The following is a 25,178-nucleotide window of genomic DNA, read 5'->3' on the forward strand; positions in this document are numbered from 1 at the left end:
AATAAAATTTTAAAATCTTTAAAGAAATAATAAAATAATAATGATAATTGCTAATAATCCATGAATAACACTTCTCCTCAATTGTAAGTAATTGAAAATATTGATCTTAGGCCAACCTCAAATATATAGAAAAGTGAGCACCAAAGGTATTGTAATTTTCATATACACTCTATGACATAAATAAAAGCTTATAATCAATTAATAATTATGAAATGAACAAGGCCTTGATGAATGAAAGTTTTCTTTTCTACTTTATCTTCACTTTTGCCTTGACATTCTTTTGATGTGTAATTTAGAAGTACCAAGTATCAGCCCTCTATCCCTGCCTATTTTTCTTGGTGGTCTAAGCAAGTCCTATAGTTGTTTGTTTGAAAATAAAATCAGCTTCCCTTTCAGTTCTAATCTGTGATACTCAGTGGACCAAGAGGAGTATGAATGTTCTTCCTTGCTGCAGAAAAGTGGTTTGCCGTTAGGTGGAGCTTTTCTCTAAAGTTGGTCCTCCAATCCAATCTCCCCACCTGTGGGTGGATTCTTGGAGCGAGCAAATTCTTGCTGGCAGAGCTCTCCAGGTATCCAAGTCTGCATACCCTTTCTCAGTGGCGAGAATTTCTAGAGCTTCCCTTTAATATGTGGGGAAATGCAGTTTACGTCCATTTATCCCCTGATTCCAAGCAAAATGTTGTCTTTTATCCCGGAAATGAAAGTTCTAGAAGACACCTAAAATCCAGAGAATATTTTCTAGGCTGCAAATACCAAAGGTCCCCAGTCCTCAGAAGTCAAACAATCCTGTGTTGTTATCTCGAAGACCTAGTCCTTTTGGGCATCACTGGGCTTTTCTTCAGTCTTACCCCTCGGGGGGGAAAGAAAATGCTTATTCTGAAATCCAGAGAAATGTCACGATTTTAGATCCCTTACCATTGAAGTGGGGTGATTTTAAATTAAGTCTTTTCTCAAAAATTAAGGAACTACTTAATGATAAAGTTGAAAACAACACAGCCAAGATTTCAAAATGCACAATCTGATAGTAAACGGGATGCTAATAACTTTATTTCAAATCCAACCTCCCTGCTCTCCTAGGGAATTTAGGTTTATCCTGTGTTGCAAGTTTTAAAAACAAAGGGAAGCAAGTGCCAGCTCCAGTATCAATAGTTATTATTAGCTTTGAGGAGCTCTGTCTTATGAATAATTTCTCCTGTTGGGAAGAGATTTGTCAGACGATGGGTCTGATGGGATTGCTGCTTTATGCTCTTGGGCTTCGCTTGAATAAGACAATGCATCTGTACAGCTGCTCCCGTATCCCTTCTCCGAAGAACCAGAACTCTGTACCATCACATTCCTTGCTACTGGTTTTTTAAGCATAACCCATCCTAAAACTACTGCCTTAAGGACACCTTTTTTCTTATTTTGAGGAAAGGGAGTTACTTTGTTATGAGAAATAACCAGGTGCCCAGTCAAATATCAGATGAGACAGCTATGGAAGTGCCGCAGCAGTGCACACCTGAGTTCATCTTCTCTGTTGTAGACAGTGTACTTGGTAGAAAGAGCTTGTGTGGGCTAGATACACCTGAATTTCATTGCTGCTTTACCATTCTCTAGTTTTGCAACCTCGCCCAGCCGTTCAACCTCTCTAGGCTCTGGTTTCTTAACCTAGAACAGCAGTTCTCAAATTTTGGTCTCAGGATCACTTAATTCTTTACAAATTATTGAGGACCCCATGAGCATCTGACACAAGGAGCATGTTTTTGTTTTAAAAGTAATTATTTTCTGGGGCACCTGGGTGGCTCAGTGGGTTAAAGCCTCTGCCTTTGACTCAGGTCGTGATCCCAGGATTCTGGGATCGGGCCCTGCATCGGGCTCTCTGCTTAGCGGGGAGCCTGCTTCCTCCTCTCTCTCTGCCTGCCTCTCTGCCTATTTGTGATCTGTCAAATAAATAAATAAAATCTTAAAAAAAAAAAAAAAGATTCTAACTGAAACTCCTGATGATGAACAATATATCAAAATTTTTAATCTTTATGCTTCTCAGAAAGTTTTCTGATTCAGAAAATGGCACTTTTATATAAAAGAGGAAACAAGAATATACACACACACACACACACACATATATAACAAATTTTATATGTAAAGAGGTATATAAAAATTCAGAAAACTGGATTTTTTGGGGCCAGTTTTTAGAATACTCACTATTTTGGGCAGTGGGAGTTAAGTAAATGAATCTGTTTTGGCACACAACTACTGTTCATATAATATCATTGAATATTTAAATAGTGTTAGCTTAGGACTTCACTTTAGCAATATGATAGAGTAACTATCCTAGAAAATCTTACTTGTACAGAACACCTAAAATTCCTAAATAAAATATTTTTTGAATCTTTTTTTAAATTTTATTTATTCAGAAAGAGTGTGAGTTGGGGGAGGGGCAGAGGGAGAGGGAATCTCAAGCAGGCTCTGCACTGAGCATGGAGCCCAACACAGGACTTGATCTCATGACCCTGAGATCGTGACCTGAGCTGAAATCAACAGTCAGGTGCTTAACCCACTGAACCACCTACATGCCCTCTTTGAATCGTTTTATATGCATAAATGAACTAGTAAGGGAGCTCCTTAGAGACCAGAAATGTCCCTGACACTGATATAATTAGGTGCTGAAGCTGTTGATGTCCTGGGGTACTGCTGATCTGGTGTGACCTAGTCGTTTTTGGTGGATCATAAGGGGAAACAGGCAAACAAAACCTATGGCCTCCTGCGTAAGTCAAGAAGTTAGATAAGCGATGCCCATGTAAAACAAGGTCCTGAAAGGAGACCCCCTCAGTAGGGGGTGATTGACAAAGAAACTTGTCTGTGTTTGCTTTGGCTCTGGGGATCTGCTCTGGCCATTAACAGCCACAAGCTGACACTTAACAGAGGTTTGAACACTTTCTGAGATTCATAGTGTTCCTAGGTTGATAAAAGCAAATGCAAAAGAAAACAACTTAAACCTGGTTCTCAAAGAATTGCTGAAGATGAAGTTCCAAGGAACAGAATCTCACAATTTTTTTTAACATCTTAATTTTTTTCAGTGTTCCAAGAGTCATTGTTTATGCATCATGCCCAGTGCTCCATGCAATACGTGCCCTCCATAATACCCACCACCAGGCTCACCCAACCCCCAACCCCCCTCTCCTCCAAAACCCTGTTTCTCAGAGTCCATAGTCTCATGCTTCATCTCCCCCCTCCTATTTACCCCAATTCACTTTTCCTTTCCTTCTAATGTCCTCCATGTTGTTCCTTATGCTCCACAAGTAGGTGAAACCATATAATTGACTCTCTCTGCTTGACTTATTTCACTCAGCATAATCTCTTCTAGTCCCGTCCATGTTGATACAAAAGTTGGGTATTCATCCTTTCTGATGGAGGCATAATACTCCATTGTACACATGGACCTTATCTTCTTTATCCATTAGCCTAAGGGCATCTTGGCTCTTTCCACAGTTTGGCGATTGTGGCCATTGCTGCTATGAACCTTGGGGTACATATGGCCCTTCCTTTCACTACATCTGTATCTCTGGGGTAAATACCCAATAGGGCAATTGCAGGGTCATAGCGTAGCTTTATTTTTATTTTTTTGAGGAATCTCCACACTGTTTTCCAAAGTGGCACAAAACACGCAAGGAAACAAGCTACTAATGAGACTTTATCAGCAGACACACAACCAGGATCTGATTTGCAAATATTTAATATATTGGGAACTATCAGATCCTGACAACAAAACATATATTTATAGAAATAAAAGGGAATTAAATGTGTGAGTGGGGTATAAGAAATGATAAAAATAGCTAGGCAGATTTAGAGGGGAATTAAAAGCATATATAGGGGCACCTGGGTGGCTCAATTGATTAAGTGTCAGGTCATGATCCCAGGGTCCTGGGATTGAGCCCTGCTTCGGGCTCCTTGCTCAGTGGTGAGTCTGTTTCTCCGTCTGCCTCCTGCTCCCCATGCTTGTGCTCTTGCATGCGCGGACAAATCTTTTTTTTTTTTTTTAAGTGCCTCATAGAGTCTCTGACATATGTCCCTGATTGTTAAGTGCCACATGAAGGTAGCTTTATTATCACCTAACGTTCTTTTTCCAAGACATTCCAGAGTCATCGTGTAAACACGCAGTAGTCCTGTTTTTTGGTCAGACCCAGATCTGTCAGCTCTGCCTTCAAAATGTACCCAGGATCTGATCCTTTCATACCTCCAGGCTACCACCCTGGTTCAGGTGGCCGTCTTCCACAGCAAAAGCTTCCTAACAATCTTGCTTGTGTCCTTACCCTTCAGCAGTCTGTTAGTAAGGGTCAGGTTCCCTCCTCTGCTCAAAACCCTCCAGTGGTTCCCCATCTCAAAGAAAAGCCAGAGTCCTTACAGTAGCCTCCAAAGCCCTCCATAGCCTGCCACTTGCTACCTGCTGACCATCTCCTGAGCTCCCCGTGTTCCATCCACACTGGTGTTCACCAGGCATGAGCCCGTGTTCCAGGCCTTTGCCTTAGTTGCCAGCTAGCACTTTTTCTCCGATAATTGCATTGTTCACTCCCTAATAATACCCTCAAGCCTTTGTTCCCATACTTCTTTTTGAGAACCATATTCACGTGAGCTCCTGCCACCCACCAGCATGCTCTGCCCTCTTTCCCTGCTTTGTTTTTCCTCCGTAGCACTCATCACGTTACCTGACCAACTGTATTTTATTGGCCTCAATAGAATGTAAGCTCCATGGGGGCAGGGATTGGTTTTGCCTGTACTGTTCTTTGCAGTATCTGTCCCCAGCACTACTTGGAAGCCTGTACCTCCCGCTGCTCTTCACTCGTTTTGCCCCTCCCCCTACTCTGGCAGCCATCGGTTCTCTGTGTTTACGGGTCTGTTTCTGCTAGCTTTGGGGAACTGGGTGGCTCAGTCGGTTAAGCAGCTGACTTGATCTCAGCTCAGCTCCTGATCTCGGGGTCATGGTGTTCAGGCCCTGCCTTGGGCTCCTTGCTGGGATGGCTTGGGATGAATAGATCAAAGGAAAGTTAAATCCAAGTCCAGTCTCAGCTTTATCCTGTGTGCAGCACAATACGCCAACACTTTCTCTACCTTTACCCCAGAATAAGAGGGAAGAAGGAAGCGTAGGTTTATCCTTTCCAGCCTTAGGGATTTTCAAGAGCATGAGGATCCCTTTAAAATACATAAATGTACAGCTTCTTGAAAGATGAAAAAAGCTTTTATCTGTTTTAAAAGCGGTGACATTTGAAGGATTAATTAAGCACTAGTTTTGAATTCTGGAACCCAGCTTTTCAGCTTGAGAACATAATTGTGTGCTTGGCAGGACAATTAGTGAAAAAGATCATGTACTAAATTAGAACTACCGTTTGTTGGCTTTCTGGCAAGGTAGGGTCAACTAATGGGCTATTTCTATTATGTTCTATGAAAATCACTTACAGGGGTCATCACTCAGTAATGGGTGTTTTTTCCAGGAGGCCAAATCAGATACTGGAAGTAAAAATGTGGGAATCAGTTATTCAAACTGGAGTTACTGGTGACTGAACAGTACCCTACATGCCCATCCCTCACCTCCCTCAGTGTGTAAGTGGTAGGTGATAAGCTAGAGAATTACAGGTTCCCAGGATTGGAAGGCACCTCGTAACTTGGGAGTCCAAGGCTCAAGTCACATGAGGGTTTTCATTTTTTTAAAAATCAGCCCAGCCCTACTTTTGGGTAGCCGTTTGTTCCATAAAGCCTCTAAGTCTTTGCCAATCTTCTGTCAAGCTAGCTTTAGCAACTCTAGGCACATACTGGGACTTTTCAGACCAGATGCCAAGACCTTTAATAATTCCTGCCTAATTCCTTGTGGTTTTGCCCGTCCCTTCCAGCCCTCCGAGAGAATTATCCTTCAGTGTACAAATTCTACCCATTACATTAACGTTACAGTATATTCTGACATTGCTACCTGTGTGGCCTCTGGCAACTTTAACCTGTGGTTGTTTATCTGTGAAATGGAGAAAATTGCTCACTTGCTGTCATGGTAAGGATTAACTAATACCTTTAGCATATAATAGACATTCAAGAACTCAGGTTTTATTAAATAAAACAGGATTGGTGTTTCTAGTATACTAGAGCTATCTCTTCTGATTTGCCATTAGTCCTCACTTAACAAAGTTTTCAACCAGCCTCATATGAATTCACCTTAATGGCTGTCACTGAGCCGTAAGACTATCATGATTGCTGCATAATTTCATTGTTGAGATCTTTAGGCATACAGTCACAATTTGAGATTGAACTAATCCCATCTGTAGTTAATTCATACCTTCCTGGGGCACCTGGGTGGCTCAGTGGGTTAAGTGATCTCAGGGTCCTGGGATTGAGCTCCACAGGGGGCTCTCTGCTTAGCAGGGAGCCTGCTTCCCCCTCTCCCATTTGCCTGCCTCTCTGCCTACTTATGATCTGTCAAAGACAATCTTAAATTCGTGCCTTCCTATAGAAGAAACATTAAGTATGGATGTCAATGTGGCTGTAGCCAAGAGCTCAAAAGTTTTTTTTTTTTTTTTGTTATTCATACATTTGCATTGATTTAAATACATTACATACAAGTTCTACAGTGCGTTGGAAGAACACAGGCAGCAGCACTCTCCCAGCCCAGCCTCACCTCCCTGACATGGCGACAGGGCCTGGGGCTGGCAGAGGGCTGGGTTATCCCATGAGTGCCACCCAGAAACCTCCCCTGGCACTTTGGGCCCCCAGCTCTCCCCAAGTCCACATTCAAGGCAACCTGAGTACAGACTTCAAGGAGAATGGAGACATGCCAAGAAAGGATACCCCACATTCTTGCCTGCCAAGACTGGGACCAGCCCCCTTGTACGTTGGATCCAATTTCCTTCTCATCACAGAGCTGGTCTAGATGAGGGCAATGTGCAGATCTACTTGGCTGGGGGAAGCAACCAGCTTCCTCGAAGACTCTCACTGGCCAGGTGGAAAGCTTTACCAACAGGTCTGTGTAGAGAGGTCTTTGGAGAGCTAAACACACCTGGGTCCCCTCTGGCCTCCGGGAGCTCTGCTGCTCCTGTAGTCTGGGCGCAGGCACTGTCGCCACCACGGTCCCCAAGGCCAGATTCCAGGTCAGCCGAATGAGATTGTCAGGGCTAAGAGCTATGTCTTTGTCCACAGGGCATGCACAGCCAGCTCCCAGAAACTGTTCCTGTAGCTGGAGGGAACCCCACCAGAAACTGGCTCCTGGGGGCAGGGAGGCAAAGGGACCGGAATGGCCCAGCTGACAAAACCAAAAGTTTTCTTACTCTGAAAGTCTCAAAACACCATCAGACCCCAATGTTTATTTGGAGTCACACTATATCCAGATTTGCAGCATCCTCAGTCTTAAGTAGGTGAAGTCCTAAAATAAAATTGTGATCAATGTTTCATGTTGTGTCCTGCCCCCAACTTAAAGTACTAAATGCTGAGTGGGGATTTTGAATATCTAAATCTAAGGCTTGTGTTTCCAGAAGCCAGAGCAGTCTCCTTAGTAATTTAGGGAGTAACTGGGAACCCACTAGTTACCACTACTCATTAATGACCAAAACTCCCAATTTCCATTTGCAAAATTAGCACTCCTACTAAATACCTGTTTTCTTAAGGATATTGGAATAACCCCAGCACTACTGACCTCATTCTTAAAATCTATCCTAAATTTTTAGGCTTTCTTTCAATTATGTATGGGAGCGGGGGATAACGGAGTCACTTCCTAATACCATGTATCAACACTTCCAAGAGACCCATCACTGTGGTGCTTAATAGCATGTATTTTGCGACAGGGATTCGTTCAGCCCTAGAATATTTCTGCAAGACATACAGCTCATCCCAGGTCATGTCACTTTTCTAAATCAACACAAATACAGTATCCTAAACAAAAAGGCTGTAGTACATTCCTCTGCTTTTACTTTCAAACCTAAGACATCCTGTAAAATACACACGAAAAGATCATTACTTAAACTGTCACAGGGTCTTAAACTACAAAGGTGTCCTATTTCCCCTCTTTCATCCCATTAAATTGAAATAAGCACTCTTGATCAAATGGTTCGTTAAGAATTTATTGAAATTGGTAATTTCTTCTATCCCATGAGCATCCATTTCAGGTGCCTGCAAGGACAAAGAAGCTATTTTTAGTCACATTTCTGTGTTTCAATTCTAATGATATTTTGAGTACACAGAACATCAGATCTTTTATAATCATCAAGTGATCAGTGAGAGAGTTCAAGTTGGAGTGAGATCATCATGTATTCTGGAGTAAGAACAATAGTACTGTTGTTTTCAAGCCTCACCTTTCAACTGTTAAGCTGCTCTCATCACTGGACTGCTGCTCTCTCATAACTGCCCTAAAAGCAACAATTCCAAGTTAGTCATGGTAAAAAACAAAAAACAACATTATGATACTGGTCAATAAAGTAACCTCAGAATCAAAATGGAACGGTTTTAGAAGTGATATCATTCTATTTCATTTGGCAGAATCACTACATCACTGGTTACATTCTAACTTACCATAAAGACCAGAGACCAACTTACCTTTAAATCTTCAGGTTGACAAGTCGGCCTGTTTGAATATGGAGGGAAAAAAAGTCCTTCATTTAAAATTTGTTCTACTTAATTTTCCCCATTTTTAACTTTCTGAGAAAAGGGCAGCAAACCTATTCCACACATTATGACAACTGTGTAGGTGTCATATAGTGTCCAGGCCCATACATCATATAATACCATGAGTAGATCCTACTGTAAACTCTGGACTTTGTTGAGAACGATCTACTATCGATTCAAAATCGTAGCTAGGGTCTCACTCCAATGTCCAATGTTGATAGTGAAGTGTGTGAAGACAAGATACACAGAAATTCTATGTTCAGTTTTGCTGGGAATACTAAAACTGCTTTGGAAATGAAGTTTATTAATTAAAAAAAGTAAGTATAACTAAATAACTCATCCTGGCCTAATCTATTCAGATTTATATGCCATAAAAACTTCCTGGCAAAAATAGACCAGACTGCATTTCTCAAGTTATGAATCCTTAGAACTATTTGTTTGAGCCACTATAGTAACCAAACCTGAACATTTTCTGTGGTAAAAAGGTCTTAAATTTTTTTTCAAGGGTATGGATAGGATTGCTGCAGCCAGATACATCAGATAGGAGCGAAAGACAATTTTGCTCATCACTGCTAGTCTGCTGAACTATGGTTTCATCATTGTATCGGCTTTAAGTTAACACTTCTCATATAAACCAAACTTGAGATTTCTGTACCTTGGCTTAAACTCCCCATTCCATGCCTTGTAAGCTGCCCCAACTCTTCATACCTGCAGAAATTTAGTCAAACTTAGTATAAATAATATTAAGTAGGTTTCTGAAGTTTTCCCAGTACTGTTTCAGTTTTCAAAAATCTTCACTCTTTTTCAGAGAGATTCCCATCTGTTAATTTCAAAAATCATCACTAACAGCATCTTGCTAGTAACCAAGTAAGATCACTAGAATACATACCTTTTTATGAAAAGTTCTTCAAACTCAGCACCTAACAAAAAGATACTGCTTTAGACACATGTCACAATAGCCAAGTCCTCCTTTCAACACCAGAAAACACTTAACAGTGTATTTCAGAAATACAGACCTGACTTCAGAGAACAAGCTGTTTTCATGTCTTACCCCAAGCAAGCCATCCATGATAGTGGCCTGTAAGCTAGAAAAGAAAAAAAAAATTTTATTAAAATGTTAATTATCATCAAATTCTTCTCAGAGTTTTTGTCACAGGGTTCTTCAGTGTTAACTTTGTCTACATGCTCATTTCAGGTCAGACATTTGATCAACATCATTTCAAAAACCCTGCTGAGAGCATGCTCAACATGCATTCACTAACCAGCCACAAAACTAGTTAACTTGGTAGTTAAGCATTATACTTCAGCATTCACAGTAAGTTTTGGACCTACTAAAATGTTAATACTTACCCCAAAATTGGTCTGTCCAGACATGTTAAAGACTCAAGTCCACCTAAGAAATGAAAATAGTTAGCAAGATACAAAAAATGAATTTTTTCTCTCACAAATCTAAAAAATGCCCGATATCAGGTAGAGCTAATTAAGACCTTCATGTTCAGTCAGTATTTGCTTATCATCATACAGGCTGGTTTTTACAAATGACAGTGTCCTAGCTAATGGTAACAGGACAGGATCTGGCCCTTTATTTAATGCATTGAAGCATTTCATGGTAGGAGTGCTTTCTGTGCATAAGGCAACGCGAAAAAGCCATTAGTGGCATTCTTTGTCATGTATGCCCAGTTACCAATGTTTACTTAAACATAAATTGTACTCACCCCTCCAACTTCCAGCTAATTCTGTGTAATGCCTACAGAAAAGGATAAAGTTAGTGACATTTTGCTTATGCTATTATACCAAACCAATTTTACTGTGAACTCAGATACATCAGACAAATGGTGTCTCTCTTCATGATCCAATCTGCTGAACTATGCAACCATCATAGTATCTGTTTTGCAGGTTCCACAAGCATTTTAATAGAAGATACCAAAGTACAGAAGTTAACATTTGTTTTTTTAAAAAAAAAAAAAAGAAAGAAAAGTACTGAGTAAATATGGAGTACATAAAAGGTTTCTCACCTGCCTGCCCATAGCCAGGGTGTTTAACTTCATGATCTAGGAAGAAAAAGCTTCACGTAAACTTAGTGGCAATCTCTAAATTCTTTAAATCACTATTTTGTGTGCCTCAGTTAGTGTAAAGGTGGTAATAATTCTCGTCATTCTCACAGTCAAGAGTAGCAAATAAATGTCATCATTGTGGCACTTTCAACCTAACTTCCCCTTTGTGAGAGACTTTCAATAACTTACCTTGCCAGCCACTTCCGCCCCTTCAGCACAAAACTAGAAAACAGACAAGGAATATCCAATGAAACACACCGCGCAGCCAAGTTAATGATCAACATTCTAACTACTTAAGCCTCAGCAGAATTTTTCAGAAATCCCTTCTGTCCACTACTCTTAAACCATCACGGGCTTAACAAAACCACCACCTCCAACCAGATCTGATTCCTACCACGGCGTTTACCCGTTTCTTACCTGTCCATCACAAGCCATCAAAAGCCACCCTGCATTCGTGTCCGGCACCATTCCTAGGGAAAAGATCAGGATCTTTAAGACACCACTTTCTTCTCTAAGTCTAAGCCTGTCTTTTTCCTACCATCTGTACCAGGTCGTTTACACCAGCCACAATTTCATGACTTTAAAGGTGCACTTCACAGGTTAAAAAAAGCGCACGGCACAGAGTGGGGCACCACGACGTAAGTAACGGTGCACCGCGGAAGGCAGCCGATGGGCATCACGTGGACTACCCCATCCGCCGGCCTTCCTCGGCAAGAGGCCAAAGGCGGCCCGGGCCCAGGTCACTAACAAAGGCCCACTCGGGTGACTCGGCATGCGCCGCCATCAGAGCCGTTGGCATTCATCAACAGTCTCAGATGTCCCTACCAACGCAGACTTCATCACAGGCAGGGAACGCGAGCCCAGGGGTTTCTCGCAGTTCAGCCCCCACAACCCGAGTAGCAGTTTAGGCCGGGGCCGCACCCAAGGCGTAATCGTCTACCATCTTCATCTTGTGAACCCTGCAAGGGATCGCGACCGGCCGAGAAATACATGTATGCATAAGGTGATTTGAACTGCCAAGAGCCGCAGGCCTCGAGGAAAGAAGCCATTAAGCTAAAGCAACACTTACATGCAAAACGCCAACTCCCAACCTCGAAAGACCGAGATGGCGTCCAGGCGCTAGTATATAAGGATGGGTTTTCATGACGTCATGACGCACTCTCCCCGCCAGCGCCGGCTTCAGCTCCTCCTCCTCTCCTCCCTCCATCTCTTGCTCCGCCTCTAGCCACACCTCCTTCCTCTTGGCCCCGCCCACCTCGCCGTTACGGGCGGAGACACGGCCGCCCGCGTGACTCAGGGCTCCCGCCCTCCGACCGACTGAGAAGGAAGAGAGGGGAGGGGGCGCGAGGGACGGAAAGCACTGGGGGAGGGGGAGGGGGGGCGGTGTAAGGGTGAGTGATTTCCTTCCGGCACGTCGCCCGCTCCGGGGGAGGGGGTGGGGGGTTTCACTTCCGGGACGGTGTTCCGGCCCATTCCGGCCCATTTCCACCCCCGGAGGTAGGTGCTGCTCCTTGACTGGGCTCGGGCCCCGCACTCCGGTCCCGCTGCCCTGCACCGGGGCCGCCTTGTCCGGGCTCCGCCGCAGCCTGCTCCTGGGGCGCTCGGCCACTCCCCTTCACCCCACCCTCAAGGCACCGAGACCTTCCACCCCCTTGGCCCCGGGCCGGCCTGAGCTGCGGGACCCGCCCCCTCGCCGGGCCCCTCCCTCAGGACCCCGGGATGGGCGGCCCCCTCCCCCACCCCCACCGCAGCCGGGACACACCCAGATACACACACCCACCTCTGGGCAGCTCCCCGCCCGCCTACGCTTACCGCCTGGACTGGGTCCCGGGGCGCCGCCCCCTTCCCGGTGCTCTGCCCTTACCTGATTGCTCGCTCCCCAACCTCGCGCCTTGCACCCGTCTGCTCCCCCGCTCCTCGGTGACATTTCGCCCTTCTGCTAGTTCTCGCTACCCACGCTTCCTAACGCAGGCTGAACCCCTGAGATACCGGAGTGGCCAACCCCATGGCGTTCCCGATTCTCCCTCTTTCAGCTCTCACCCTTCCAATGCCGACGGTAAAGACCTTACTCCAGGGGCTTCCTCCTCACTGGGGAATTGCCGGAAAGAGCAAACAAAAAAGGCGCTGGTGTAGGCTCCAAAATAAACACATCTGAATTCATGATGGCATCGACAGAGGCTCTTATTGGATTAAAAGTTTCAAAACAAACAAAAACGCTTTGGAAAAAGGTCAGATTGGCTAAAGTTGGTTCTTGAAAGCAGTGTATACACTTCCCTATTTACGGATAAGGGTGTTCTAAACGCGGGGCTGTACTGTGAGCTTGTCAAGTTCCTGAAATTTTAGATCTTAAGATAACTGTGTAATGTCTTACAAAGTTACAGATTAATGGAAACATTGGGCTCTAGTCAGTGTCGTCCTGTGGAGATTTAGACAAACTACTCAACCACTGAAGGCTATTGGATGCAGTTACCGGCATAGTGTTTCAGTTCTTTTTAAAACATCTTTTAATGTAAAAATATTGGCCACACTTGGTGAATGATCTGGTTTTTGTTGTTGCCTTTTTTTTGTTTTGTTTTGTTTTTTTTTTTAGCCAGTCTTGGGGAATGAAATTTTAGAATCAGTATCATCACCACCCTGAAATTCCTAACTTTGAATTTAGGTAGAAGTAGGTTTACCTACTCGTCCCTGATTCTGAGAGTGAACTTTAAGTTCTCTGCATCCTCAGTGAGTTCTGACACAGCTGTGGCATGTTTCCTAACCTAGAGTTTGATTCAGAGCCCTAAACCCAAAGCCTTTTGGTGGGGGCTCTGACTCTTAAGCTTAGAAATAGTGGCTTGCATTCGTATGGGCTGTTAGTGACCTTTTAAATAAAAACATAACTCTGGAAGCATGTAATAAAAGTATTCAAAACAAGAGGGATACCTAATCAACTCATCTGTGTGTAATTACATTTCTTCAAAGAGCTTACTACTACTTTCTCCTCCAAAGAAATGTCGCAGGATTTTATATTCAGTGTGCAAATACTTTATGACCAAAGAACAACAACAAAGAACTGTCACAACTGCATTTGCCCCTCTGTTCTGTTGAACTTATGTTCTGATGTTGCATAGGTTATTAGTAAGGGACGTGTGGAAATAGCTCGAGTTTACAGAAGTCTAGCGATCACATTTTGGTTTTAAGGGTATTTGAAAAACCTGTTGGTACTTCTTTTCTGTGTCTAAACGTAAGGAAAGTTCTCTCTTTTTACTTGGAGATTTTGAAATTTTACCCACAACTAGTTTTAAATAGATTTGAATTGGAAAGCCTGAGAGGAGTGAAATGCTAACTACTGATGATTATGGTTTCCTCTTTCAGCAGGGTTGAATGCCTGCCTACACCCTCAGGCACGACCATGGAGAAAGGTGGGAACATACAACTGGAGATCCCTGACTTCAGCAACTCTGTCCTGAGCCATCTAAACCAGCTGCGCATGCAGGGACGCCTCTGTGATATTGTGGTCAACGTGCAAGGACAAGCTTTTCGGGCTCACAAAGTGGTCCTGGCTGCCAGCTCACCCTATTTCCGGGATCACATGTCCTTGAATGAGATGAGTACTGTCTCCATTTCAGTCATCAAGAACCCTACTGTTTTTGAACAGCTCCTCTCTTTCTGTTACACGGGGCGGATATGCCTGCAACTGGCAGATATCATCAGCTACCTGACAGCTGCCAGTTTTCTGCAGATGCAGCATATTATCGACAAATGTACACAGATCCTGGAGGGTATTCATTTCAAAATTAACGTGGCGGAAGTTGAAGCTGAGTTAAGTCAAACGAGGACAAAGCATCCAGAAAGACCTCCAGAATCGCACAGGGTCACACCAAATCTAAACCGTTCCCTTAGCCCGCGGCATAACACCGCAAAGGGAAACCGGCGAGGTCAGGTGAGCGCTGTGTTGGATATCAGGGAGCTCAGTCCTCCCGAGGAGTCCACCAGCCCCCAGATAATTGAACAGAGTTCTGATGTCGAGAGCCGGGAGCCCATTCTTCGAATCAACCGAGCAGGACAGTGGTACGTGGAGACAGGAGTAGCAGACCGAGGGGCCCGCAGCGATGATGAAGTCAGGGTCCTTGGAGCCGTACACATCAAAACCGAGAATCTGGAGGAGTGGCTCGGGCCTGAGAATCAGCCATCTGGAGAAGATGGGAGTAGTGCAGAGGAAGTCACAGCCATGGTGATTGACACCACAGGCCACGGTTCTGTGGGACAGGAAAATTACCCTTTAGGATCTTCGGGAGCCAAGGTGGCTCGGCCAACAAGCAGTGAAATTGACAGGTAAGGCTTGTTTTCCTTGTTCATCTAATCGCGGTTGAGCAGACACAGCTGAAGCAGGCCCTCCGTATGGTACAGAGTGCGTCTTCCTTGATGATCTTAGCCAAGACAAGCTGATGTTGGGGAAACTGGAGGCGTGCCAAAAGACTTGCATTCTTACTTTTTTAAAGCAGGAAGCTCCTAGTCGTGAAGTATTCACAGTGTTGTGGGAACTATGGTAAAGTTAGACACTTCCATGAATCAGGATAGCAGCTGCAGCCACACTAGGATCAGTAATTGCCAGGGCCTCCTCGGATTTCCAGGCCGGGAGCTGATCATCAGCTGGGAGCCTGGCATCTTTGCCTTTGCGTGGTATGTTATCACACAGGTAGGTGGCCTCGGGGACTTTTACTCTCCTTTGTAGCACTGTTTACTTTTCTTTGCCTCCACCCACCAAATTAGAGGAAGCATGGTACCAGCGGAGATTGTTCTTTTTAGTGTAATCACAGTAATTCCAAAGAAACTTTTTTTGGATGTTTTTCCCTTCTTTTTTTTTTTATTTTTCATTTGCCGTTTGATAATATCTTCCCAGTTTTTTTTTAATTGATGACTGCTGGCACCACAAGCCTGAGAGTCTCTATTTTCCACCAGTGCTACAATGCCCTCTGCATCACTTTTCTTTATCTAATATATTGCAGATGTTAGATTTTTTTTTTTTTTTGGTGGAAGTAGCAATAATTCTAATCTAAGTAAACTGAAAGACAGTCTCAGGTGAAAGAAAGAAATATTACCAACTTAGATTGGTAACATTTGGCTTTTTCCACTCTTGAAAATAAACAAGGGGCACCTGGGTGGCTCAGTGGGTTAAAGCCTCTGCCTTCGGCTCAGGTCATGATCCCAGGCTCCTGGGATCGAGCCCCACATCGGGCTCTCTGCTCAGCAGGGAGCCTGATCCCTCCTCTCTCTCTGCCTGTCTCTGTGCCTACTTGTGATCTCTGTCAAATAAATAAATAAAATCTTAAAAAAAAGAAAAAAACTAAAATTGACTGCGTAAATAGTGAAAACTAAAGAAGCTATTACTTTGGTTCCCACCTGGTCTTGAAAGCAACATGGGTGTCACAAAATTCAGAGAGCATATCCTGTATCCACTATAGGTGGTCTCTTCTTGTGTCCTTCAAAGTTAAAATCTCCTTGTGCACAATACTTATTGCCACCTGTGTTAGAAATGTATCAGAAGTAATGGCTTTGGGTGCAAAGATTTTTAATCTCCATGATCTGTATCAGCAGTCTGAAATATGGGCACTATGGGCACTGGGGCACTGGGGGAAGGAACAACCAAAAGCCTAATAGTTATGTAGAAGAAACAAAATAATAGACCCAGTTTTAATTTATGCTTATATGGTCTCCCAGTACTTAAGGCTTGAAGCTTCTATTTAGCCTAGTTTCCCCAGGCCATGTGGCCTATCTGCTGTGTCGTTTTGTGTTTGTTAAATTTACTAAGGCAGACCTTTCTTATTTCAGATCAGATCCTATACTGACTTCATGAAAGTATTTCTTAGTAATCTGTTTTTCTGGTTGTTCCCCCCTCCTCAGCCATGGGATAAAAAGGATAGACATCACTATTCTTTAAGTTCCTTGATGCTACTTGTGTATTAGTCCCCTTTTTGCTTCTCTTCCAACAGATTTAGCCCCTCCGGCAGTGTTGTTCCCTTGACCGAGAGACACAGAGCCAGAAGTGAGTCTCCTGGGAGAACCGATGAGCCTAAGCAGCCCAGCTCCCAGGTATGTATTGGATTTAGGGTTGCTGTAGTGGTTGAAGGAAGTGCCACTGCGTGTGAATAGAACATAATGAATAAGAAAGAAAAGGTGTAGGAAAGGTAACAGTGGCCCTGTTAACTAAATACCATATTTGATTACTTCTCTTCTTTGCTCTGGTTTGTGAGCATGCAGGAAATACACTTTTGTTGGCAGCGGAGTTTGGGAAGTGAAAAAAGATGAGATTGTGGAACACTTTCCTGATTATAGGAACCAGTCGGTATTCCTGACTGAAAATAATATAAATAACCTCTGAAAACTACATGCAGGTAATTTAGGACCTGGGATGGAGAGAGTCTGATTTTGTACTCGAGTAGGTGAAATATTACATAATTTCTGATTTAAATAGTAGCATGTATTTGTAAATAAATTGCGTATGCATTTTTTGTGTGTGATTGCTTTTTTTGTATGCTGGTAGCTTTTTTTTTTTTTTCTTCCGGAATCTTTTGTTAGACCAAAATGTTCTAGAAAGGATAGGAATGATGTTTTCCATCTTTTTTGCAACTCTCCCTAGCAAGTAGTGTAAGTAGTTGATATTTTTGTTTGTTTGTTCTCATAAGTCTATATTACTGATGATTGATTTTTTAGAAGATTGTGCGCTCACCAAGTAGAACACAGTAAATTGTAAATATTTTTGCTCTTTAAAAGGAAACACTGGTGGGTTAAGATTAGATAGCTTCTGCATTGTATGATGGTATCTTATTTAGTTTTTATGTAAACTGTTGGATGTTTATTGTGTCCACAGTATACTAACAGCGGTAGGTTAGTTGTTAGAAACTGTATTTACTTGTACGTTATCATGCCAGGGTATCTGAAAAGGAAGGTAACTATTAGAAGATAGTTTTTTGGTTCTAATAACGTGTTAGAGAAAATGTTACGAGCTTGGAGGAAAAGTAATTTCATTCATATAATTAGGGCCCAGATTTTCTCTTCACCTCTCTGATAGGCAATGACCCTGTGAAGGTGACTGTGAGGCAAATACACACCGCAGTGGGACAGACCTTACAACTGCCGGGGTGGGTAAGACAGACTAACAGATACACAGAACACCGGCAGGAAAGACCACAGTGACTTGAGGGGCAGTGCTGGGGGAGCGGGAGTGCTCGCAGCCAGTCCTGAGAATCAGTGTCCCCATAGCAAAGTGTTCTTCAGGAGAGATGAAATGCACTTTTTCAAGAAGTGGTTAGAAAGAGATAACTTATTCGTATGTAGATGGGATAGGGATAAAAATGGGAGTTCTGCAAGGGGGTTTACCTGACCAAAGCAGAAGGTACAGGCTATAAAGCAAATGAGTAATACTATCTGAAGATAGTATTAAGAGCTGAGTTTAGGGGCGCCTGGGTGGCTCAGTGGGTTGAAGCCTCTGCCTTTGGCTCAGGTCATGGTCCCAGGGTCCTGGGATTGAGCCCCACATCAGGCTCTCTGCTCAGCAGGGAGCCTGCTTCCTCCCTCTCTCTGCTGCCTCTCTTGCCTACTTGTGATCTCTGTCAAATAAATAAATAAAATCTTAAAAAAAAAAAAGCTGAATTTATATACCTTAATATTTGTGAAAGTTTATTTATCTTTTTTTTTTTTTTTTTAAAAAAAAGAGAGCCCTGAATCGGGCTCTCTGCTCAGTGGGGAGCCTGCTTCCCCCTCTCTCTCTGCCTGCCTCTCTATCTACTTTTGATCTCTCCCTGTCAAATAAGTAAATAAAATCTTCGTTTTAAAAAAAGATTTTATTTATTTGACAGAGACACAGCAAGAGAGGAACACAAGCAAGGGGAGTGGGAGAGGGAGAAGCAGGCTTCCCACTGAGCAGGGAGCCAGATTCGGGGCTCAATCCCAGGACCCTGAGATCATGACCTGAGCTGAAGGCCGACACTTAACCCACTGAGCCACCCAGGTGCCCCATGTGTGAAAGTTTATTATGGTGAATCTCTACCACAGTTACTTTTTCCTTGCCACGAAGAACGAAAACAAGATACGGATTTACAGTAAGAACAGATTTTGATAGACTTGAAGAGCTTTCTGATTATAGGGGTGATTAAACTGCTATGGCCATTTCTTTATTCAAAAAAATTCTATGGCTTTTTCTTTTTTCTACCACATGAAGGTGAAAATCCTTGGCCTAATTTTCCAGGTAATTATAATCTTTCTAACCTAGTTTTTCCCACTACTCATGAGCATTTATTGTCAGTCCCAAACACTTTCTCTGTGTGTCAGAACCACATCAAATTTATTCCTGTCTCTGTACCTTGAGTCTGGGATGCCCTCTTCTTCCCAGGTGTCTGGGTTCACCTAAGACCCCACTTCTCATTCTGTGTGCCCTAACTAGTCCAGTCCTCTTCAGTCTCTCTTAAACCACTGTAGCGTTTACAGATGGTATGATATAATTTTTCCTAACACTGTACTGACTCATATAAATTACTCTTTTTCTGTTTGCATGAATTTTAGGTCCCCTTCTACTCTGAAAGTTCCTTGAGGACAGAGTCCTCATTTTCTGATCTTCATATTTGACTACCTTTTCAGGTACCCAATAAATAGGAGTTGTTTTACCACTAATTTTGAGTAAGTAAGGTTATTTTGTAGATGCTCAGTAAAGAGGCACCTACCAAATGGGGGATTATTTGGTTGTGAATTTCCAGTTTGGGAGATCTTCAAAATAAAATTAATGAGCCAAATCAATGAGGTTTTTTGTTTTTTTTTTAAGGATTTTATTTATTTATTTGACACAGAGAGAAAGAGATCACAAGTAGGCAGAGAGGCAGGCGGGTGGGGGGGGGAAGCAGGCTCCCCGCCGAGCAGAGAGCCCGATGTGGGGCTCGATCCCATGACCCCGAGATCACGACCCAAGCTGAAGGCAGAGGCTTCAACCCACTGAGCCACCCAGGCGCCCCCAAATCAATGAGTTTAATTTAAAGTCACTTTAATTGAGTCTGATTAGTAATTAGAAGATTAGGATGGTGAACATATTTGTTTTCTGGTTTCGGGTTTTTTTAAGATTTTATTTTTTTAGGTAATCTCTACATCCAACATGGGGTTCAAACCCACAATCCTGAGATCAAGAGTCAAGTGTTCTACCAACAGAGCCAGCCAGGTGCCCCCAGTGGTGAACATATTTGAAGGCCATGTCAAGAATCTAGACTGGTATTTTAGAAAATATGGAAATCATTTATTTTTTTTTTTAAAGATTTTATTTGTTTATTCGTCAGAGAGAGATCACAAGTAGGCAGAGAGGCAGGCAGAGAAAGAGGGGGAAGCAGGCTCCTGCCGAGCAGAGAGCCGGACTCGGGGCCCCATCCCAGGACCCTGGGATCATGACCCGACCCGAAAGCAGAGGCCTCAACCCACTGAACCACCCAGCGCCCCTGGAAATAATTTATATGAAATTTATTCATTATAAGGAATAACTCTCTTAAAAGGATAACTTAAAAGACTTAAAAGTTAAATAAATACGTTTTAAAAGATAATATAATAGCATAGATAACTAAAATGCATTTACTTTCTGCTTGTGGACAGTACTGGTATAATACTTTCCTTAAAGTTAGGCAGGGGTTTTTTTTAGAGAGTAGCTACCCTCGAGATTATGAATAGTATTGTAAGTTTGTAATGTATAATACTAGTTAACGTTTACTTAGCTACATTAAGTACTTTAGCATATTAACTCATTCAGTGCTCATTGCAACCTAGCTGGTAGATGCTGTTACGATATTCATTTAAGAGATGAAGAAATTGACACAGGAGTAGTTACATAACTTGCTCATAGTCACACATTAAGTAGGATTCAGATTTGAACCCACATTTTAGCACCGCTAGTTGCTACACAGGGTAATCACATGCACTCAGAATGTTTCAAGGTATGTTTATTGTGTTTAATTCTCCTGAGAATTCTCTTGAGAGAATTTCGTTGAGCTGGCAGAACATGTACTAACCTTTTAATTTTGTGGATGAGAAAACTAAGCCTCGGAAGTTATTCTGTGCTTTGTCCAGGAACTTTTAGTGGGCTGATCCTTCATTCTTTATGGGAGTTCAGTTTTGATTATCCAGGGAAATGGAGCAGAAAGAAATGTTATATAAAACAAATGAGAAATCATCTAAAACCTCAGGCTTACTATTCAACACTTGACTTCACATTCTGCTTCCCAAGCCTGCTGAGAACTGCTTCTGTTCTGTTGGAAATGCTGGAGACACTCTCAGTTTACATATGTGAAAGGAGACAAAACTCATTTTTAGAAATTCAAGAAAAGGGCACAGAGTTAGTTACAAGTTAGATGAGTCTTTCTCCAGTTAATCCAGAGTCAACTTTTGCATTTTCTTCTCTTTGCATTGGTACGTTAGCTTCTGCCAAACATCTGTAATTGCCTCATACATCTTTATACTGCTTATATACACATGTAAGCTTTTTATTCAAAATATTACATTATATGTATGGTATTTATCTGTATACATATAATATTTCAGAAGTCAGCAGACTGAATATATCAGTAATTTCTGAATGGTGAGATTTTAATAAAGAATTTTGAATGAAAAGCATTTATAAATCCAAATGTTTAGGGGTGCATGGCTGCCTCAGTTAGAAGAGCATGCGACTCTTGATCTTGGAGTCATGGGTTCAAGCCCCAACTAAAAAAGTAATAATAAAAAATAAATAAATAAGTAAGTAAGTAATAATAAACTTTCAAAAAATGGTTATAAAAAGTAAATCCAAGATTTTTATATGATTCATTAAAAGAAATATATTGTTCCCACTCCCAGCTTCCAGGTAGGAGGAGCCCTTGTTTATTTCATATATTAAAAATTTTAACCATTTACTTTGTTAATGTTCATATTAGGTAAAACAAAATTAAGGTCTTTAATTGATATTGATGAATTACTGGGTTTTTTTAGGGGTGGTAGTGGTAGTTTGATTATATTAAGAAAAATAATCTTTGTCTTTTAGAGATACATTGGTAGAAGATTTATGGATGAAATTATGTCTGGAATTTTCTTCAAAAATAATATGAGAGGGGCACCTGGGTGGCTCAGTCAGTTAGGCATCCAACTCTTGATTTTGGCTCGGGTCATGACCTCAGGGTCATGAGATGGAGCCTGTACTCAGCGCAGGAGCCTGCTTAAGATTCCCTTCCTCTCCCTCTCCCCATCCCCCCTGCAGCTCTCTCTAAAAAAATAATAATAATATGGGAAGGAGAGAAATAAGTGAGGTTAAAGAAGAAAAAATTTTCCATTGGATGATAATTTTGGGGTGATTGGGGGTTCAGCATACCATTCTGTCTAAAATTGTTAATGAAAAGTTAGGAAAATATACTTTGACCTTCATAAGGAAAAATAAATCAGAGAGAAAAGGAAAGCTTTTCTTTTCAGTAATCTGAAGGGTTAGTGATATAATTTACAGCAGCGTTTTAGTGCTACTTTTATAATAATTGCTTTTTTTTAATGTTTTGGATATATTTGTTACCACAACATAAAAAGCTTAACTTTGGCAGGGAGATAGTTTTAAAAGAGAGATTGGAGAGATAATATGTACATCATGGATTATTCTACTCTATTTTATTTTATTTTAAAGATTTTATTTATTTGTCAGAGAGAGAGCAAGCACAAGCAAGGGAGCAGCAGGCAGAGGGAGAAGCAGGCTCCCTGCTGAGCGAGGAACCCAAAGCAGGACTCGATCCCAGGACCCCCTGGGATCATGACCTGAGCCAAAGGCAGACACTAACTGACTGAGCCACCCAGGCATCCCAGATTATTCTATTTTAATAATCTGTTTAAATCAACTCAAAACCACTACAAACAGGTGTATAAAGCGAGACGATAATACGTCTGTGCGCTGTATTGCCAGCGTAACTTTTAGTGTAAGCTGTTTGAAAAGTGAATGAGCAGCATCGTGAGGAATGTGTATTGATCCTGTTTCTCTTTGTCTGGTTTTTGTTCAGAAATTTTATCTTTTGTTCAAAGGGCAAAATCAGAAACCAAGTCTTATGCTTCTTTCTCTGTAGTTATCTATCATTGTCTTTGGTGGACAACGGTCAGTGAATACTTAATGAGTATCAATTTGTGAAAAGGGTGCAGGAAGGAATAATTGAGTTAGTAAATCCATATCTCAGTCTTGTTTCCTTTTCCACCTCTTCTGCCAATTTGCTCTGAGGTCAGTTACAGTTTGAGTAGAACGAAAATCATATGTATCGGTATGGCACTGAAATATTTTTGGGTAAAGAACATTGTTACTGACAAATTGTATATCTTTTATAAAGGTAGTTACTGCAGGATTAGATTTTGGTGTTAATGATAGTGCCACAAATAGAATTTATGATGTGTTTGCCACACATAATGTATTCTCTGCCATCATATATTGTTATCCTTGGCCATGTCACATGTGGCTATTTAAGTTGAAATTTTAGTTAACTGAAAACAATTAAAATTAAAAATCCAGTTCCTCAGTCGAACTAGCCATATTACAAAGGCTTAAGAGCCACATATGGGTAGGAGCTACTGCATGAGATGGTACAGGTTATAGAACATTCCCATTATCACAGAAAGTCCTACTGGGCCAGCACTGCCTGAGGGCCTACGTGATCATTGAGAGTCCAGAGAATGGTACCACTGGCCTAAGGTTCTCCTGTGATTGTAAAATACGACATTCAGCAGGGGTTTGATGAGCAGGCTGGTTGTCAGCCCAAGTAACTCTGCTGTCTTGCTCTTTGAAAGAAATCTGGGTGTCCTAAGATTGTTCTTTGAAGTATTATGTTAACATCTTTAACTACATGTTTTTTGTAGTAATTACTTTCCTATTTGGATCTCTCCTAAAAATTAGCAGATGGCTTAGTATAAGAGGTGAAAAGAGATTTGATCTCTCTTAATATGTATACTTAAGCGTAAGTGTTCTTTCTTGCTTTTCTCACCTGGCACAGGTAGAGGAGTCTGCAATGATGGGAGTAAGTGGCTATGTGGAGTATCTCCGGGAGCAAGAAGTATCTGAGCGGTGGTTCCGGTACAACCCCCGTCTCACCTGCATCTACTGCGCCAAATCTTTCAACCAGAAGGGGAGCCTGGACCGCCACATGCGCCTGCACATGGGTATCACGCCATTTGTCTGCCGCATGTGTGGCAAGAAGTATACCCGGAAAGATCAGCTGGAGTATCACATCCGCAAGCACACAGGTAACAAACCCTTCCACTGTCACGTTTGTGGCAAAAGCTTCCCCTTCCAGGCCATCTTGAATCAGCACTTTCGCAAAAACCACCCTGGCTGTATACCCCTGGAGGGGCCTCATAGCATCTCCCCTGAAACAACTGTCACATCTCGAGGACAAGCTGAGGAAGAGTCACCTTCTCAAGAAGAGACAGTTGCTCCTGGGGAAACTGCCCAGGGCTCTGTGTCCACCACTGGGCCAGATTGAAACTTTGAGGGGGAGGGGGCAGACCCTCTTCCCCTTTGGGCCGTCAGCTGCCAGCATCAGGGCCCTGGGCTGGTACTTAGATTTACAAAATGCCACATCACTAGATCGGAAGATGCTCCCAAGATGTTGCCAAACTAGAGGATGAGCAACATACACAGAAGCACTAGAGGCTCTTCCCCTCCTCCTTCCCACCTCATCCTTTGGAAAATAATCAAGCAAATCAACTTTCTAATTCAGGGATCAACAGCCTTGGTTTGTTAACTTTATAAGAAAAAATTTTTTTAACAAAACAATGATAAATAGTCATTTATCTACCAGTCATGTTTGAACACTGTACTTTGGTCCATATCATCCTGGTGGCTATACTTGCCCAGATCTGAAAAAACAGCAGGAGCCTTGGTCATCTGAACCAGCCAGCCACAGGAGAGAAGGAAGTAGTCGTGACGGCGACAGGGAGGAGGCGTTTCTCCTCTTCCTTCCCTGCCAGAACATGCAGTTTCACATTTGAAGGGAAAAAAAAAAAAGGTATCCTGGTGGTTCTTAACTGTTTTGAAAGGTTAGACCTTACCGTCACTCTGATTAGGCATCTGATACTTTGCCTGATTGTTTCCTGTAAGCCGCCATCTTGGAGCGGTGTTATTGTGGGCAGCATCACCTGAAGCACTTTAGGCAACTGGAAGTGAAATGGGCAGCAGAGTGTTCGCAGTAGGTTCTGCTACATTTGGGGGCTTGAGTGTCCTATTGAGGAAGAGGGGAGCAGGGAAGGAAGTGGGGTTTTTGTGCGAATGTCAAATGGTGCAGAGCACTGCAACTTCCTGGTCGGGATTTGTCCCCCGTAGTGCTTAAATATCTTTGGTTGTTAAGAAATGGCTCTAGTCCAGATGAATTAATGTGTTAGGCTGAGTACCAAAGTTTCATCCAGTCTCTGTGGCTCCTCCTTTCACATAACAGCAATATTATACATCAAAAAGTGTCACTTTCCAGTGAAATGAGCCTGGACTGTATTTTTAAATCTACAGGTCTCCATATTTGA

General features: G+C 42.4%; 1 protein-coding gene and 1 long non-coding RNA gene across 3 annotated transcripts; one reads left to right on the plus strand and one right to left on the minus strand.

Annotated features, from left to right (window-relative positions):
• Nucleotides 1–8,055: 8,055 nt before the first annotated feature.
• LOC308355800 lies at nucleotides 8,056–12,241 on the minus strand. The gene is made up of 12 exons (XR_013968006.1): nucleotides 11,734–12,241; nucleotides 11,082–11,134; nucleotides 10,854–10,886; nucleotides 10,626–10,661; nucleotides 10,326–10,357; nucleotides 9,961–10,003; nucleotides 9,662–9,695; nucleotides 9,500–9,530; nucleotides 9,266–9,318; nucleotides 8,542–8,569; nucleotides 8,301–8,354; nucleotides 8,056–8,118 (listed from the first exon to the last, which is right to left on the minus strand). It is a non-coding gene; the product is annotated as an uncharacterized lncRNA (long non-coding RNA).
• A 1,777-nt stretch (nucleotides 12,242–14,018) lies between these two features.
• Nucleotides 14,019–24,412, plus strand: ZBTB37 (zinc finger and BTB domain containing 37; the record flags this gene model as incomplete). Of its 2 annotated transcripts, XM_080824301.1 has the most annotated exons (4): nucleotides 14,056–14,978; nucleotides 16,637–16,736; nucleotides 23,657–24,094; nucleotides 24,206–24,412. In XM_080824301.1, the coding sequence occupies 4 exons, from the start codon at nucleotides 14,056–14,058 to the stop codon at nucleotides 24,281–24,283; spliced, it is 1,539 nt and encodes a 512-aa protein (XP_080680427.1). The 2 variants fall into 2 exon arrangements, with proteins under 2 accessions (XP_080680428.1, XP_080680427.1); XM_080824302.1 differs by lacking the exon at nucleotides 24,206–24,412 and having other exon boundaries at nucleotides 14,019–14,978; nucleotides 23,657–24,145.
• Between the last annotated feature and the right edge of the window lie 766 nt (nucleotides 24,413–25,178).

This window comes from Martes martes (genome assembly GCF_963455335.1).
Source record: "Martes martes genome assembly, chromosome: 15".
Lineage (NCBI taxonomy): Eukaryota > Metazoa > Chordata > Mammalia > Carnivora > Mustelidae > Martes > Martes martes.